The sequence below is a fragment of the Mustela putorius genome, unplaced genomic scaffold (assembly GCF_011764305.1).
Source record: "Mustela putorius furo isolate JIRA1106 unplaced genomic scaffold, ASM1176430v1.1 tig00003942_pilon_pilon_pilon, whole genome shotgun sequence".
Classification (NCBI taxonomy): domain Eukaryota; kingdom Metazoa; phylum Chordata; class Mammalia; order Carnivora; family Mustelidae; genus Mustela; species Mustela putorius.
Genome location: NW_025422087.1, coordinates 2,057,930 through 2,075,369, shown reverse-complemented (window position 1 = coordinate 2,075,369; position 17,440 = coordinate 2,057,930). Strand labels below are relative to the sequence as shown.

Sequence of the window (17,440 nt, the reverse complement as noted above, 5' to 3'; positions counted from 1 at the left end):
TCCCTTTATTTTGAACCTGGTTATACCTTTGATCATTAAAACAAGCTGAGAAGACCTAGGGTAGGTTACAACCCTTAAAGCAATGTCTTTTGTGGAAATCGAGCATTCAGAAAGAGGAGTGTGGGGGAAATCATTGCAGACAATCTTTTGCATGAAAGCTATACACTAGAGAGATACATTTTTAGGTTTTAGGAACTTGGAGGAAAGTTACTGTCAGGGAAGCTGAAGACAAATTTTCACAGTTATAAGATCGAAAGTTACTGCTTGTTCTGGAGAAATTGTAGTAGTTTCAAGCTTTGATTTTTCTTTTCTTTTTTTTTTTTTTTTTAAAGATTTTATTTATTTATTTGACTGAGAGAGATCAGAAGTAGGTAGAGAGGCCGGCAGAGAGAGAGAGAGGAGGAAGCTGGCTCCCTGCTGAGCAGAGAGCCCGATGCGGGACTCCATCCCAGGACCCTGAGATCATGACCTGAGCCAAAGGCAGCGGCTTAACACACTGAGCCACCCTGGCGTCCTATGCTTTGATTTTTTTTTAATGGGATTGATGAAGATCCGTGGAAGACCATAAGAGAAGACACCAGAGAACTGATTATAATGTTACTCATTGCCTTATGTTCAGAAGATGAGCAGGAGTCTACCTCCCAGCATTCTGTACAAAAGAATAGACTCTCTCTGGTTCCTCAGCTTATCATTCCATTTGCTTCTTTTTTTATAATTTGGTCAACCTTTATTATAAATTTTTCTAGTATACTGTGAAACGCTGTCTTTTGCTTTTACCTGTTCTGTGGAAGTCATTCAAATCCCTGTTGCGTATTCTTTAACAGAAGTGTCCAGTGATGGAGAGTGACTCTTCTCTCTGATGGCAGAGGCATAGTTTGTTGGTCATTAGCTTCATTAGACTGTGATACAAATACTAGTATTTTTCAGACTAATTAATACTGACTAATCGGTAAATTAATCTCAGTAATATTGTAGAATCTACTGCAGGTGTACTTAGCCCCCGGATAAGCTTTATTAAAGTATATCCAGAGTTACATTTATCGGTAGTACCAATGCATCATCTCCTTTTCATCTACTTCTTTTAGCATTTACCTAGAAAGCCTTTAAAGCACTCGTTTTTATGGAAACCACTTCTTGGCTCTGACCACCAATAGGAATGTAAAAATCATATATTCCCATTGGGCCTCATGTTCTATTCTTCTTCTTTTTTTTGTAGTATTGTTTAACTCATTTCTCTGTTCCTTAAATATCTTGTAAATTGGTAGATAGGTCTAGACATGTGATTGAAATTTAGTAGTTTAAAAAAATGTAGTACTTTTGTTTTTTAAGACAGGAATTCTTCCTAAGAGTTGCTACATATTTCTACAAGAGACAAAGGTTTGGCTGTTTATTTTTATTTTTATTTATTTATTTTTTTAAAGATTTTATTTTATTTGACAGACAGAGACCACAAGTAGGCAGAGAGGCAGGCAGAGAAAGAGAGAGAGAGAGAGAGAGGAGGAAGCAGGCTCCCTGCTGAGCAGAGAGCCCGATATGGGACTCGATCCCAGGAACCCGAGATCATGACCCGAGCCGAAGGCAGTGGCTTAACCCACTGAGCCACCCAGGCGTCCTGGCTGTTCATTTTTAATTTGTAGTGCACTGGGGCTTCAGATAGTTTTTCAAGTTCCCATCAGCCACTAACGCTTTTGGTATCCATTGATAATTATTTCCTACTCCATTATTTGTAGTCATTTCTTCTGAATTTATTAGCTGGATTTATTTTATAAGCTGGAACTTCTTCATCAACTCGTTAATTCCCTGTGAACTATAGTTCTTACAAGAAATACAAGATAAGGGGCACCTGGGTGGCTCAGTTGGTTAAGTGACTGCCTTCGGCTCAGGTCGTGATTCTGGAATCCCAGGATCTAGTCCCCCATCGGGCTTCCTGCTCAGTGGGGAGTCGGCTTCTCCCTCTGACCCTCCCCCTTCTCATGCTCTCTTTCTCAAATAAAAAAGATAAGGGGCACCTGGGTGGCTCAGTCAATTAAGCATTCAACTCCAGATTTTGGCTCAGGTCATGATCTCAGGATCCTGTGATCAAGCCCCTTGCCTGGCTCCATGCTGGGTGTGGAGCCTGCTTGGGATTCTCTCTCTCCCTCTGCCCCTACTCTCTACCCCCGTGCTCATGTGCTAGCTCTCGGGGCTGGGGGGAGGGAGGGAACAAGATAAAACTTTGAGGTTCTCTTTTTATATATGAGTTTACAGCATCCATGGAGTCTAATGAAAGGTTTTATAAAATATCATTATTAATTCATAAATATTTATATGATTAATGTGCTTTATATCAATTGCAGTATTTCTTTTGAATGAAATTTGGCTCTTGAATCGGTACAAAATATACTCCAGGCTGATCTACCTTTGTATATTTCTTGTCCCAGACCTAGTGTAGCCATATCTGTAAGACATCCTAGTTCCTTTTTGTGGGAAAAAGGTTCTTAAAGACTACAATCTGTGTGCCAGGGAAACTTGTTGCTGCTAGGCCTTTCAGTGGATAGAAGTTGAAAACACACACACACACACACACACACACACAAACACGAGTTTATACTAATACTTTAAATTCCAATTTAAGGGGCATCTGGGTGGCTTAGTGGGTTTAAGCCTCTGCCTTTGGCTCAGGTCATGATCTCAGGGTCCTGGGATCAAGCCCTGCATTGGGCTCTCTATTCGGTGGGGAGCCTTTCCCCTCCCCTTCTGCGTGCCTCTCTATTTGCGATCTCTGCCAAATAAATAAAATAAAATCTTAAAAAAAGAAATTATTAAAAAAAAGATTTCTTCTTTTTATTCTTAGACTATTTGAATACGCATGGATAGTAAAAACTCCATGTAAAGTTGCTCGAACTAATTTTTTGTGTAGTTCTCCCACGGACTGGATAAACATTTAGGTGTCACTGATTTCTGTTTCCTTTCAGCTTTAGGAATTTCTTTTTTTCCTCTGAGATATTTTCGATTTAATTTAGTTTAAAAAAAGATCAGTGCAAAGTAAATATTTTTAAAAAGGTACTTTGATTCCTCTCTACTCTTCCTCTTTCTCTCTAACCATTTTTATTAGTTTTTAATTTATCCTTCCTGGTTTTTAAATATAAGCAAATGTACATGCAAATGTATATGTCAAACAAATGTGTTTGACATTACCCTTAGAAAAAAACACTTATTTTTAGAGAGAAAGTGTGTGTGCTAGTTTGGGTTGGGTAAGGCAGTGGGAGAGAGAATCTCCAGCAGATTCTCCGCTGGGCACAGAACCTGAATTGGGGCTCGATCCCACAGCCTGATACCATGATGAGATCAGCTCCTGAGCAGAAACCAAGAGTCTGGTGCTTAACCGTCAGAGCCACCCAGGCACCTTGACACTGCCCCTTAAAACAGTCTCCTCTGCCTAGGCTTTTTAGGTTAGTGAGGATGTGACCTCCCTGCCTGGTAGTGCTTTGAGAAGTGTCCTCTTCCCTCTTCTTACACTTTCAAAGTCTCCCCACGTCCTCATCAATCAGCTTTCGGGTGTTTTGTCAGCTCGCTTTGGGAACCAGTGTCTGTTAGTGGGAAGGAAAAAGGAAGACAATGAATGTTGATCAAATTGTGTGTCATTGTCTCCTAAGGTAGGATTATTTTCCCCCATTATTAAAGAGGAGGACGTTAAAGTTCAGTAGGCTGTAGTTACACACGGCTGGTAAGAAGTCGGTTCATGTGGAGGCTTCAATGCACCTGAAGTCTGTTTGTAATATATCAAGAGTGATGTGCAGGTATCTCAGCATTTCAGTGGTGGTTGTGCTAGCATACTGAAAAGTTGTTGTTGTTTTTAAGATTTTTATTTATTCATTTACTTGAGAGAGAACACAGTGTGGGGGGATGGATGGTAGGAGCAGAGGGAGAAATAGACTCCCCGCTTGGCAGGGAGCCTAATGTGGGGCTTGATCCCAGGACCCCAGGATCATGTCCTGAGCAGAAGGCAGACACTTAACCGACTGAGCCACCCAGGTGCCCTTGAAAATTTTTAATCTAACATTTCAGAGGATCTCATTTTATTTTGCTTTTTATTATTAATATTTTTTAGATTTTTAAATTTCTTCATTGGAGAGAAAGCAAACATGAGTGTTAGGTGGCAGGGGGGAGTTTTGGGGAGGGTCAGGAGGAGAGGAAGGAGCACACTCCCCACTGAGCAGGGAAGCCTGATGCAGGGCTCAGTGCTAGAACCCTGGGATCATGAACTGAGCTGGAGGCAGATGCTTAACCAACTGAGCCACCCAGGGACCCTTTGTTTTTATTTTTTGATGGCACTTAAGAATCTGATAGAGTTGTATCTGGGTTGCTCAGTGGTTTAAGCCTCTGCCTTCAGCTCAGGTCATGATCTCAGGGTCCTGGGATCGAGCCCCACATCGGGCTCTCTGCTCAGCGGGGAGCCTGCTTCCCCCCCTCTCTCTCTGCCTGCCTCTCTGCCTACTTGTGATCTCTCTCTATCAAATAAATAAATAAAAATCTTAAAAAGAAAAAAAAAAGAATCATGATTTGTTTCCCTACCTCTCTCTTTAAAAAAAAAAAAAAGAATCTGATAGAAAATCTCACTTTTGTGTTTTTTCAAAAGAATTTTTGAGAGTTATATTTTAAAATGTATAATATATGAAATGCTTAATATCTACAATGTAACAATGGGTATTGACAAAATAATTATAAAGAAGTCTAAGCCTTTTAAGTACTCTTACTGTTTAAACTGTATAGTTTTTTAAATTAGTTTTCATGAAGGCCAAATTTATTGCATATATTTTCCTTCTGTTTTAACCTGAAACCAATGCCTGGGGCATCCGTTTAATGTTTAAATGGCAGATTAGCAGTCAGAATACTTATTTCTACTCTCAGATACCTTTTAATTTATGAGGACCATAAATTCCCTATCTTCTGTTTTTGTAACTATACATGGAAATTCGTTCTCTTGAAAATGTGTTGCCCCATATTTAACAAGATTTTTTTTTTTTCCTATTCTAGTTTGGGAATACCTGCTACTGTAATTCAGTTCTTCAAGCACTTTATTTTTGTCGTCCATTTCGGGAAAAAGTTCTAGCATACAAGAGCCAACCTAGGAAAAAGGAGAACCTTCTTACCTGCCTAGCAGACCTCTTCCATAGCATAGCCACTCAGAAGAAGAAGGTTGGGGTGATTCCTCCTAAGAAGTTCATAACAAGATTACGGAAGGAAAATGGTAATTCTTCTACTTCGGAATGTATTCTTACGTACCAGAAAGGGTAAAAAATAGCACACCACAGTTCAGCAGGCACTGACTGAGCATCTTCTAAGACTGAAAGTATGTTAGCCATGGAAAAACCAAAGCTGACGTTCCTGTCTTGAAGGAAGTGCTAGTTCAGTGAGGGAGGTAATCACACAGTAATTAATATGAGGTATGATTAATGTTGGAAGTATGTTCTACAAAGATTACATTCTGTATGCCATGAAATGAGAAATGATAAATTTTTATTTTATTTTATTTTTATTTATTTTTGCCTGCTTGGCTCTTCTATGGAGAATAAAGTTGGGTCTTCCTCCCATTATCTATTGTTTTTGTAGTTTCATGTCTGTTTCATGTCTGCTTCATGTCTGTTTCACGTCTGTTAACCCATTGGATCTTTACACTACCCTGATTTAGAGAGCATGCGATCTCTCCCACTTTAGCCCTGCAAAGAATAGAGGCTAAAAAGCTTTCCAGAAACTTTTTGGCTTAGGGTAGGTGTAGGTGGTTTTAACTCCACTCAACCCCTTTTTAAAATAGTTACTGATTAAGCCTGTCTTCTCTTTTCTCTCTTCAGTGTTTTTCTTTTAGATTTGTCCCACACGTTTCTGACATCTAAGTCTCATACTCTGTCTGCTGTGTTATGTTACGTCAGAAAATTCAAGTAGGATTTATTTATTTATTTTTTAAAAAATTTGCATCAGTTTTTATGTTTTTGTTTTTTAAGATTTTATGTATTTATTTGTCAGAGATCACAAGTAGGCAGGAGAGGCAGTCAGAGAGAGGAGGACACAGCCTCTCTGCCAAGCAGAGAGCCTAATGCGGGGCTCGATCCCAGAACCCTGGGATCACGACCTGAGCCGAAGGTAGAGGCTTTAACCCACTGAGCCACCCAGGCTCCCCTCAAGCAGGATTTAAATCACCTGTAGAATTCTGGGTTTTGTTTGATGTAGCTAGTTTAATCATTCTGGAAATAAAATTGAGTGGTATCTTTAGTTTGATTTATTATCAAACGATGCCCACAGAAATAAGATTTGAGACGTCTTTAAGATTGGTTACCAAACACACAATTGAATAATGCTGTCCTTAACTGCGTGGACACTGTTCATTATCCCATGAATTGAGATAAGCCTGGGTCATATCCAGTTTCCTGTGTAAGAAGACACTGAGATAACATGGCAGTAGGCTATTATTCTTGAATCTGATTCACCTGTTAAAAGATTTTGTTCATTTCCTCTGTAAACAGATACAAAGCAGTTGATCATTCATTCATAAAAACAAATCTTTTTGTGATTTCCCTATGAAAGCCAAACATTTCCTTAAGTTAGAAATCTGTGTAGTATCTTCTGTTTTTAAGAACACCAAATACAGCTCTGTTCGAATTTGGTTGAGTGATTCAAGTCCCTTAAGTCATTTTGTCTGTATTGGTATGAAACTTCAGGGATTTTGTCTTGGTAGAAAATTGATGTACCGGAGTAACATGCCGGCAGCTTCAGCGTCTGCTGTCTTCCTGGTTACACATGGGTGCCTTCTTGCCGTGCCCTGCATGGTGAAGAGAGAGAAGCCAACTCGCTCATGTCTCTTCCTAAAAGGACACTAATCCCAGTCTTAAAAACCTAAAAGTCCTACCCAGGCCCCACTTCCAAAGAGCGGCACATTGGTTAGGGTTCCAACAGGGGACTTTGGGTGGACGTACATGCCTATGGTCCTGAAGTGAGCAGTGGCTTCACGCTGCACACAGAGCTCAAGTTACTGTGTTTTGAAAATTGTGTTTCTGTGGCTTTATACGTTTGCTTGTCAAAGCTGGAATGTTTTTGCAGTGTTTATTATTTTTTCAATAATTCAGTATTTTCTGAAAATTTTTTAAATGTTTAGGCAGAGTACATTTTACAGTAGACTTCTTTTGTTTGATGAAATTGATTCCAGAGTGAATATTCCAAACTTATCCTCTCATAGTTTTGTTTCATTTTTCTTTACCTCAGAAACAGTATTTAATAAAAAAGCATGTTTATTATTTGATGTTGCTGGCATTTGTATGAAGTACAGTTTTGCCTTTTGATTTTTTTCCTGATAATTTTGTAGAGGAGAGTATACAAGTTAAAGAGCATTTAATGGACTATCCATGCTTAACTCTCCTTCTGACCTTATGTTTGTTGGGGTTTTTGTTTGTTTGTTTGTTTTTGTTTAAATCTCTGGCAAAAATGGATATTGTCCATTTCAGAATTTCCACTAACTTTCACTGTTGGATTGTTGTTCTTAAACCAGTTTTCTTCCATGGTATGCTGTAAATAAACACATCATGTTTTGTACTTGCAGTCGATATTAGCTTCATATTGTGTTAACCACTGATACTTTATATAGCTAATCATTTCGATATTACTTTGGAAGAAACTGTTTTAATTTCAGTAATGGATTTTTGGTTTCAAAATTTTAATTCATGTTCCCTAATCATAGCATAGAACTTTTACAGTGTGATAAGACTTGCTCCATAAATGTGTTCTCCCTAATGATGGGAAACTAGCTGAAAGTTTGAATTGATTAACTATTATATATTTAGCTTCTGTTGACGGCCAGAAACTAGTGGAGAGGACCAATAGTCATGTAATTTAATGTGTTATCTCCATGAAAAAAAATAATAAAACATGGAAAGGGAGTTGATCAGTTATGTTAGTTCAGAGAGTTGAAGTGAGAAGCCATTGGAAAATCTGAGGCAAACTCGTTCCAAGTGGATAGAATCAAAATTGCAGTTGCCCTGAGTGCTTGAAGGTTGACAAGAATATTCATGTGGCTGGAGTGGAGTAAGAGCAAAAGGGCAAGGGCCTAGAACTTGGGCTTTAATTTGAAAGCCATCTTGAGCCGTTAGGGTTGCTGAGCAGGTGGGTGATGTGTTTTGATCTGGCTGCTGGGTGGTGTGGTAGCATGAGCGGGCATGGGTCGCATGAGTACAGCCCAGGAAGCCAGCCAGGAGGCTGTTGCACTAACCTAGGTAAGAAGTAAAGCCCTCCGTTCTACACTGCTAACTTCCCATAGCCACTCTACCATTCTAGAAGACTCAAAACACAGACTGATGAGCTACTTGTGTGCTAGCTAGCAGTGACTTGGCTTGGGATCACTTCTGGGGGGCTTGAAAGTCCCATCAGCTGGCACGTGTAGCTGTGTGCTCTGACTCACTGGGTCTTTTTTTTTTTTTTTTTAAATATTTTATTTGATTATTTTGACAGAGAGAAATCACAAATAGGCAGAGAGGCAGGCAGAGAGAGAGGAAGGGAAGCAGGCCCCCTGCTGAGCAGAGAGGCCAATGCGGGACTCGATCCCAGAACCCTGAGATCATGACCTGAGCCGAAGGCAGCGGCTTAACCCACTGAGCCACCCAGGCGCCCCTGACTCACTGGGTCTTAACAGCACAGGTAGTTCACGCTATTGTTTGGGCCCAGATTTCTTCCCATGTTGTCATAGCTGTTTCCGCCCCTGTTGTTCATTTGGTAGTTCGTTCATTTATACAATGCCAAGCACATCTAAATATGTGGCAGGCATTGTCCTGGGTGCTGGAGATACAGCAGTGAATGAGACAGAAAAGATCCTTATTATCAAGAAACCTGTATGTGCTTAGCGATGCTTCAGGTGATGCAGAGAGATACTGATATAAATATGTAAGAATAACACCCGTTAAATAGATGTGAGTGAATAATTCCCATGTTCATTTTAATCCTGTTTCTCCAAAAGAGCGTAAAAGATTTTTGTATTAATGAAAGCTAACAATTTCTGAATTAAGAAGAACACATAACATTTTTACACGTTGATTTAGTTCCCCCCCCCTTTTTTTTTGCATTAATGTTGCAGCTATCTGGGACTTTAATAATTTATACCTTTCATATTCATTTATTTAATAATGAATTGTCCCATTAGACTGTCAGTTCCATGATGAGGGGAAGCCATTTGTTTTTGCTCATCATTGTATTCCCAGCATGTAATCTAGTTCCTGGCACGTAGTAGGTGCTTACTAAATATTTGATGAGTGAGTGAGTGAATGAGTGAATTTGTTTAATTTGCCAAAGCAACTTTGAAGCCCACCTTTCCCATCATGCTACTTAGCAGAAAAGAAAGCAAACCATAAGGAAACCAAAATTTTAGCAATTAAGTGTACTACATTTTACGGGTCTTGTCTGTGGCCATTTAGTTGATGTTGTTGTGCTGTTTATGTGGTTCTGGTTGAAGTTTTTAAATCTGTATTGACGACTAAGGCATAGCGAGAGTCTGGAACAGTTACCATAATGTGTTTATAAAAAGATGGACTGCAAATTATTTTAAATATTTCAACAAAATGCTTTAAGAGTATTTTCTGGTTTACTTTATATCTCATTTCCAGAGTGTTCAAGTCAGTTGAGGTATGTCTGTGCATGTGAAGTTCTTTGTTCTGTGTTGAAAGAACATTTAAAAAAAGTTGTTTCAAGTTTTGAAAAAGCAAAAGTATTTGCACATTTTTGCTTTATAAATTATTTTGAGCGACATGCATAGATGCGAAAATAAATTCTAACAGGAAAAAAATATGAGACTTCTTATTGTTTATTGTTTTTTCTTAACCAGAAGTTTTAAAATTTATATCTTTTTAGTTATTTTCTAATTTTATAGTTTATTTTAAATATTCGTGGCAAAATACATTCATTATAATTTTGGTTAGGGGTTGCCTGGGTGGTTCAGTGGGTTAAAGCCTCTGCCTTCGGCTCAGGTCATGGTCCTGGGATCAAGCCCCACATTGGGCTCTCTGCTCCTCAGGGAGCCTGCTTCCTCCTCTCTGTCTGCCTGCCTCTCTGCCTAGTTGTGATCTCTGTCAAATAAATAAATAAAATATTAAAATAAAAACAAAAACAAAACTTTGGTTAGAAAAAACTTGATTTCGTGGGAAAGAGACTGTGGCATTGAGCCAGCATATAGAGATCCAGCATATAGAGTAAATTGTTCATATCTCACTTTAACTAGGCCCTTAGAGTTTTTATGAAATATTTTTATGGTGCTCTCCCATTATCCTTCCTTTTAGATTCCTCGCTGATTTTTCCAATTTGTGCGTATTTTTCTTGAAGACTAATCAACTCTAGCCTATTTCCTTCTTAGCAGACATGGGTGGTTCTTTTGTGACCTGGTGATAGATGAGTAAGTGAGAGATAAAAAGGGGACTTTTAAGGGTGTCCTGTACACTTCTAGAAGCTGCCCAGACACTCAAAGTGTCAGGGTTGGTGAAGGAGTCCGGATGGACAAAGAGGCCACGAATCAGGCCTTTAGGAGGTGAGGGGAAGTTGACAGATGACCACAGAAAGAAGGAGGTTCAGGGTAGTATGGCCAGACCTTAACAGCTTTTTTGACTGAGGGTGAGTTTTTCTTATGCAATGCAAAGTGTAATGATTTAGAAGTGGCTGCAGGGAGCTCAAAACTGCCAGAGGCTGAAAAGATGGGGAGTTTAGAGCAGAAGAGTTGTTTCTGGAGGGAACAGCAGAAAGGGTTGAGAAAGAAGAAAATCCCAAGGATGAGGAAGGAAATAAGGAACAAAAAACGACTCAGAGTAATAGAGGATGGGAGAGTGGGGTTGGGAGGTAGACTAGTATTTTCAGGGATGAGGCATCATTGCACTGAGAGGCAAAGTGAAAGGTGATTGACTTCAGTTACCCCAGCCTTGCCTAGACCCGTCCAGCGGTGGAACCATCTAAGGGTTCTGACCATGACTTGGTTTGTCTCAGGAAGATAGAGTAGACAGCTGGGAGGTTTTGCAGTGAGCTGTGTCAGTGTCGGGAGTGACACACAGACTTCTGGCGGCAACAGGGGATGGGGAATGGTGTCACAGTCTCTTGGATCTGTCCCTCATGGGCAAAAACCACTGGACACACAATACCAAATTATCATCAGTTAAATGTTAATGCCACATAGGCTAATGCAGTATCTCTCAGGACTCAAGGCTTTCATTGTTCTTAAACATAAAGGGCTTGTTGGAGGCTAATCAAATCCCTCAGGGCCAGTTTACAGAAGAGAAGTGGGGAGTGGCTCTTACTGCATTAGTATCATTGAGTTTGACTTGAACTCCAAGAAGGAGGTTTAATAAATTGCCTGTGACATACATATAATGAAAGGTCGAACCATCCTAGGAATCCAGACAGTCTTGCTCGAGCAGCTGCACCTTACATCTGAGGCTCCTTACAGGTCTTTTTGACACCAAGAGTGAAATGAGTCTTTATTTGTTTTGACTGTACCTCCCAAATCCACATTTTCACTAGTTCCCATTCTGTTTGTACAGTAACTTTGCAAAAGAAGATGGTATTTCGTTTTCTAGACCAGAAAATCAAGGCCTTTTTGATTACCATAGATTGAAAATTTTCTCACATTTTTTAACTTTTTGACTTCTGTTTTTCTAAATTGTTGATTTCCACACTTGGTATTTCCTTTTATATAAGCTCTTTATGTGTTGAAGCTGTTAATAGTTTTTATGGGCTTTTTTTTTTATACCTTTTCAGTGATTTCTAATGCACAGAAACTTAATTTTATGCAGTCATAACTGTAGCTCTTCTAAAATGTAATTTTTTGTTCTTTTTATCTTAGACTTTGCCTAAGTTTTGTTACTAATTTGTTGTCTTTTATTTGAAAAATGTCAGCTGTGATATCTTTGGAATTTATTAAATGTGCCTTGAGTATCTAAAGGTAAAATATTGCTGGCCAGATCTTCTCAGTGTGTGTGATCCCTGAGCAGCAGGTGCCAGTTGTGGGGCAGGGCCTCCCTGGGCAGGCTGCTTTGTATGCAGCTGGGCTGCTTGGGGACTGCCTGCTTTGTGTCCTGGGCCTGCCACTTCGTGGTGGCATGACTTTCCCTCTCTGATCCCATTCCCTCATTTGGAAGATGACAATAACAGCGTCACAGAGGTGTTACAAAGAGCACCTGCAACACTGCCTGTGAAGTCCTTACCTTTCAGTTTCAATGGTGTGATGTCCAGTGCTGGGTATAAAGCAGTTCATGTCAGTGACTGGTTTTCGGTGATATTTTTTCATTTGTATAGTTACAGGGAACATTTCACAGAGTTACAAAATCTCACTTTTAGAGACTATCTGGATTGAATAGATCATTTGTGATACTGATGTTTCCTATACCTGACTGCAGATCAGAGTCCCCTGGAGGAACTTTGGAAAGTTCCAGGTTCCAGGCCTCACCTCTGACTGAATCCCTAGGATGCAAGGCCCACAGTTCTCGTGGATCACTTAATATTGTTGCTTTAAAAAGAAGATCCTCATTTGTCTTAACTGTATTTTCTCCAAGTTTAGTCATATTTTTGTGAAAGATAATCTGTTTCTTGTACATGACTGACAATACCAGACGTTTGTATTTAGTTCTGATAGAATATTGGATATTTGTTTTACATCTAGTTTTAATCAGGTTATTAATTTTGAAGTAATTCTCTAATATATTTTTATTTTTAGAACTTTTTGACAACTACATGCAGCAAGATGCCCATGAATTCTTAAATTACCTGCTAAATACAATTGCTGATATTTTACAAGAAGAAAGAAAGCAGGAGAAACAAAATGGCCGTTTACCTAACGGTAATATTGACAATGAAAACAACAACAGCACACCAGACCCAACGTGGGTTCACGAGATTTTTCAGGGAACACTGACAAATGAAACCAGATGTCTTACTTGTGAAACTGTAAGTATGTCATCAAATTTTGTATAGAGCAGATTGAATTCATTTTTATTAAAACTTCTTAGAGATGGAGTGTGAGAGATGAACATGAAGGTTGTAATTTCTTAGGTGTAGCATAAATGAATTATCGAAGCTGTACTTGCTCTCGTACTCGGTATGCTCTGTAGTAATGCTGCTTATAAACAGTGAGTACCTGAGCTGACTGAAAAATACTTACTGTGGTTTGGACCATAGTTCACCCTTGAACAACAGGGGCTTGAACTGCATGGGTCCACTTATTTGTAGATTTTTTTTTTTTTTTGTATACGTATAGTACTGTAAATGTGAGGTTTTTAAAAATAATTTTCTTAACGACACTTTCTGTAGCTAACTTTATTATAAATACATACTATGATACATACACAAAGTGTGTGTTAACCAAGTTTTATATTATCAATAAGAGTTCTGGTCAACCGAAGGCTCATATAGTTAGCTTTTTGGAGACTCAGATGATTTTCAACAGTGGCAGCGTGGGTAGGAGGTTTCGGTACCTGTCACTCCCCCTGCATTGCTCAGCGGTCAACTGTATTTGTTTTCATTTCTGTGTAAGAGGCCATAGAGTCATGTTCTGGAAATTGTACGTCTGTGTCTTACTTAAGTCCATAAGAAACTTACAGGTCAGGGAGGTACATTAATTTGTTTTCCCTTTTCCTGCAGTTATGTTTATTGTTGATTGTTGGAATAAAAACTAAAGCATACTGTGTACACTCAAGCAGGGGGAAATACCCACTTGCTGGATACTTCGTAAATCGGAGCAGTAGGGAAGAAGCCTGAAAATGGATTTTATGTGGGGTCAGATAGCCCAGTCCTTTCGTAGTATCATTACCTTCTTAAGACATTTACATTTTTAAAGAATTTGTCCTTTTTAAAAAAAAATCTAACATTTCTCCTAATGAATTTATCTGATGTTTCCTTCTTACTGAGATGCAAGTATGCATTCTTGGCTGGAGTGATTCAGTTAACGTGTCTTTCTCAGGGTCTCACGTGTGGGCACACAATATCTGTCTGCCTCTCGTTGGTAAAATTTTGATCTCTCATTCAAGGTGTTGTTCACTTTCGCCGGTTGATAATGTCTTGTTCTTATGCCTTGGTAAAGGCAGTCTGTGGGGAGGCACAAATATATTGTTCACCAGAATCTCCCGCAACATTTAGCATCCACTCAGGTCCAGTCCTACTATGATGTTTCTACAACTAGTCTTTAATAGCACAGAAGAGTAGCATCAACCATTGGAAAAGAGAATTCACAAGCAAGAAAAATAAGACAGATGTTTTATGGATGTTTGGAAGAATAGCATGGTTACTTGTTTGTCTAAATCAAATAAACATACCTAGTATGCTGAGTGAGGCCAATAGGAAATTGTATTTTTTAATTAATGGACTTCAGAAAAATTGAGTAGAAAGTACAGAAAGTTCCCAATTCTCTCTCTCCTTTATTCCACTTTCCCCTATGATTCATGTCTGGTTTTAATGAGGTACATTTGTTGCAGTTGATGGACTGATAATGATACATTATTATTATTATTTTAAGATTTTATTTATTTATTGGACAGAGAGCACAAGTAGGGGAAGCAGCGGGCAGAGGGAGAGGGCGAAGCAGGCTTTCTGCTGAGCAAGGGGCCAGATGTGGGGCTCGATCCATTCTGGGATCGTGACCTGAGCCGAAGGCAGATGCTTAACCGCTTAACTGAGCCACCCAGGCGCGCCATGACACATTAACTAAAATCTGTAGTTCATATTTTGAGTTCAGTCTTGGTATTGCCTGTTCTGGGGTTCCATCTGTTTTGTCAAATGTATAATGACACGTGTCTGTCATTAAAGTATCATACAGAGTAGTTTCACCCTTTGTTTCACAAATTCATCCCTCCTTCCTCTCCAAATCCCTGGCCAACCCCTGATCATTTTACTGCCTCCATAGTTTTGACTTTTCCAGAATGTCGTATATTTGGAATCATAGAGAAGTAGCTTTGTAGCTCATTTCTTTTTTTCACTTAATTATATTTCATGATGTGGATATCCTGCAGTTTATCCATTCACTTATTCACTTATCCATTCACCTGCCTTGCAAGTTATGATGACTATTGCTTTGTCTGCTCTGGGCCTTGTGCTTCTCCATATAAACTGTAGAATCACACAATATTTAAAAACTAGCATTGTCCACAAGATAGTGTGCTGTGATTTCAAAGGGGATTGCCTTGACTCTGTAGATGAAGTTGGGAAAAACTGTGTCTTCACAGTCTTGAGTCCAAGTGTCCATTTACATGGACTGTACATTTATCTACATCTTCTTTGATTTAGAAAGAAATCATCTTGTAGTTTTCATGTTGATCTTGTACATATTTTATTTTGTTATGTTTGTATAGATGAGTGGGGTTTTTTTGTTTGTTTTTGGCTCTAATGTAAGTAATATTGTAGTTTCTTTCTCTCTCTCTCTCTCTCTCTCAAAGCAAATGGTGACTGTTTTGGTTCCACCATGAATTAAAAGATAGAGTCTTTAAATAGAACTATGACCTATACCAATTAATGATCTATTGACTGTTGATTATGCATTGATCTGTTTAAGGATAATCAGGCATTTGGAAAATGATAGTTGTCAGTAGTATAACTTTAGTTAATGAAGGACACAGTAGTAATAAATAAAATTCTTTTGTGAAAATACATTTTTATTGGTGACCCTCTCTCACATCAAGTGAAAGAGGTATAATTGAGTGTTTAAATATATTAACATGTTGTGAAGATGTTTTTGGGTTAGAGTAAGGATTATTGCTCACTGCTGCAACCATTAGTTGATTGTAATAAGAGTTTGGGCAATGTTTGATGGCAGGAATTGGTCTCAATACTCATATTTATTCTATCTAACCAACTCCATTTGTTTTTTAACACAAGTTTTGTAGATCTTATAAAGAAGAATTTTATTGGAGCTGAGTTCTAAGTAAATATATTGTCCAATTATTAGAGCAGTGTTTTGCCTGGAATCATAGGTACAATCAGAGAACTTGACAGTTGCTTTTGATGCTTATGATGGAGTTTGGTCTGTGTTAGAAGATATGTATAATTCATCCTCTTCGATAAAACAGAAAATAATTAAATTTGTTTAGCATGTTGAGAAATGCAGTAATAGGTGAAGCTGGCAAAGTAGATTTGGGAGGGTTTGGGGATACTGTGATATAAGGTCTTTGAAGTTTATGTTACAGACTGAGGATGATGGGAGTGAGGATTAGATGGAGAAAGTGATATCACCCATTCTTTTTTGCTCAAATATTTATTAATTTTATTTGTAATGGATGGATAGTGATCCTTCCACCCATTCCTCGCTCGCTAGGTCCTCCTGTGGTCTGCAATATGTATTTGCAGATAGTCTCCCAAGAATTAAGGGTATGAATTGAGAATATTTCCTCAAAATCTCAATCGTCCTCTTGCAGACTCAGTAAATGATCATTAGTACCATGCCTTTATCAAGTTCAGCTAGAGGAATGAAATTGAGAATTTCTCAGAATGAATATATAGCATTTCTTCATTTAGTTTCGTACAACTATTTGAGTACCAACTATGCCAGGTAGAAGATGGGTAGAGGTTGGCGGAAGATGAGTAAGACCTTAATTCTGATCTCAAGATGCTCCCAGGTGAGCATGCAGGCTTCCAACAGATAGGTAATTCCAGTACAGTATGTTGTAGTTCAAGTAAGCATGAGTCTGTGGGAGTCAGACAACAGTGGAGCTGACCTATCGAGGTGTGAGTGGGACAGAGTTGTGCAGGTTCAGAGTGGGCTTCCTGGAGACAGTGTTCATATGGCAGATGTTAGTAACACAGTGGCTAATGTCGCAGTTGGTAGAAGATTGGGTTTCTGTAATGGCACCCTCTTCTTGTGTCCTTCTGTTCTTTGATGCTTTCTTCTGGTCCCATTCTTTTTCTGCTATTAATCCTTCAAATGTGGGCTTCCTCCAGGCTTTTGTTTTGGGCTGCTTGTCGCTCTGCCTTGGGAGGGTCATGTTCCATTTTGTTATCGCCTGTGCTAATGACTCCCCACCCACATCTCTAGCCTATAGGGCTTTACTGAGTCTTCCACATCCTGGGTGTGACCTGACGTTAGAATGGGGGAGTCCAGCAACAACCAGACGTGTTTACCAACACTTTAAAGAGTTAAATACTGCCCCACTTGGTAGTTTCCCAGTACCAACAGAACTGTAAATCCAAACGTAGTAACTCAGATATATCCAGGTGATCCAGAACAATCGTTATGTCAAAGTTTGTATGCTATAATAAAGATCAAAATCTAAAATGAAGACCCCTGAGGCCGTGCCTGAGAACCACAAACCTCATTTTGAGAAACACCAGACTCTCTAATCTTTATTTCTCTTTAGCCTACACATAAGGCCCTGCTCAGTCTGGCTTTCGCCTGTCTGTCCCATACTATCCCTTGACATCCTACCTTTCTTCCTCCCAAAATGGGCTGATTCTTTTTCCTTAGCAC

At 39.0% G+C, this 17,440-nt stretch overlaps 1 protein-coding gene across 4 annotated transcripts in view; it reads left to right on the top strand.

The window, feature by feature from the left end:
* LOC106003338 (ubiquitin carboxyl-terminal hydrolase 12) overlaps positions 1-17,440 on the top strand; it is a 107,012-nt gene that overhangs the window by 66,794 nt on the left and 22,778 nt on the right. For 3 of the 4 annotated variants that reach the window (XM_045069697.1, XM_045069699.1, XM_045069698.1), the window contains 2 exons: positions 5,017-5,230; positions 12,707-12,936. In XM_045069697.1, the coding sequence (XP_044925632.1) occupies positions 5,017-5,230; positions 12,707-12,936 (444 nt within the window). The remainder of the gene's footprint in view (positions 1-5,016; positions 5,231-12,706; positions 12,937-17,440) is intronic. The other variant, XM_045069700.1, reaches the window with a different exon arrangement.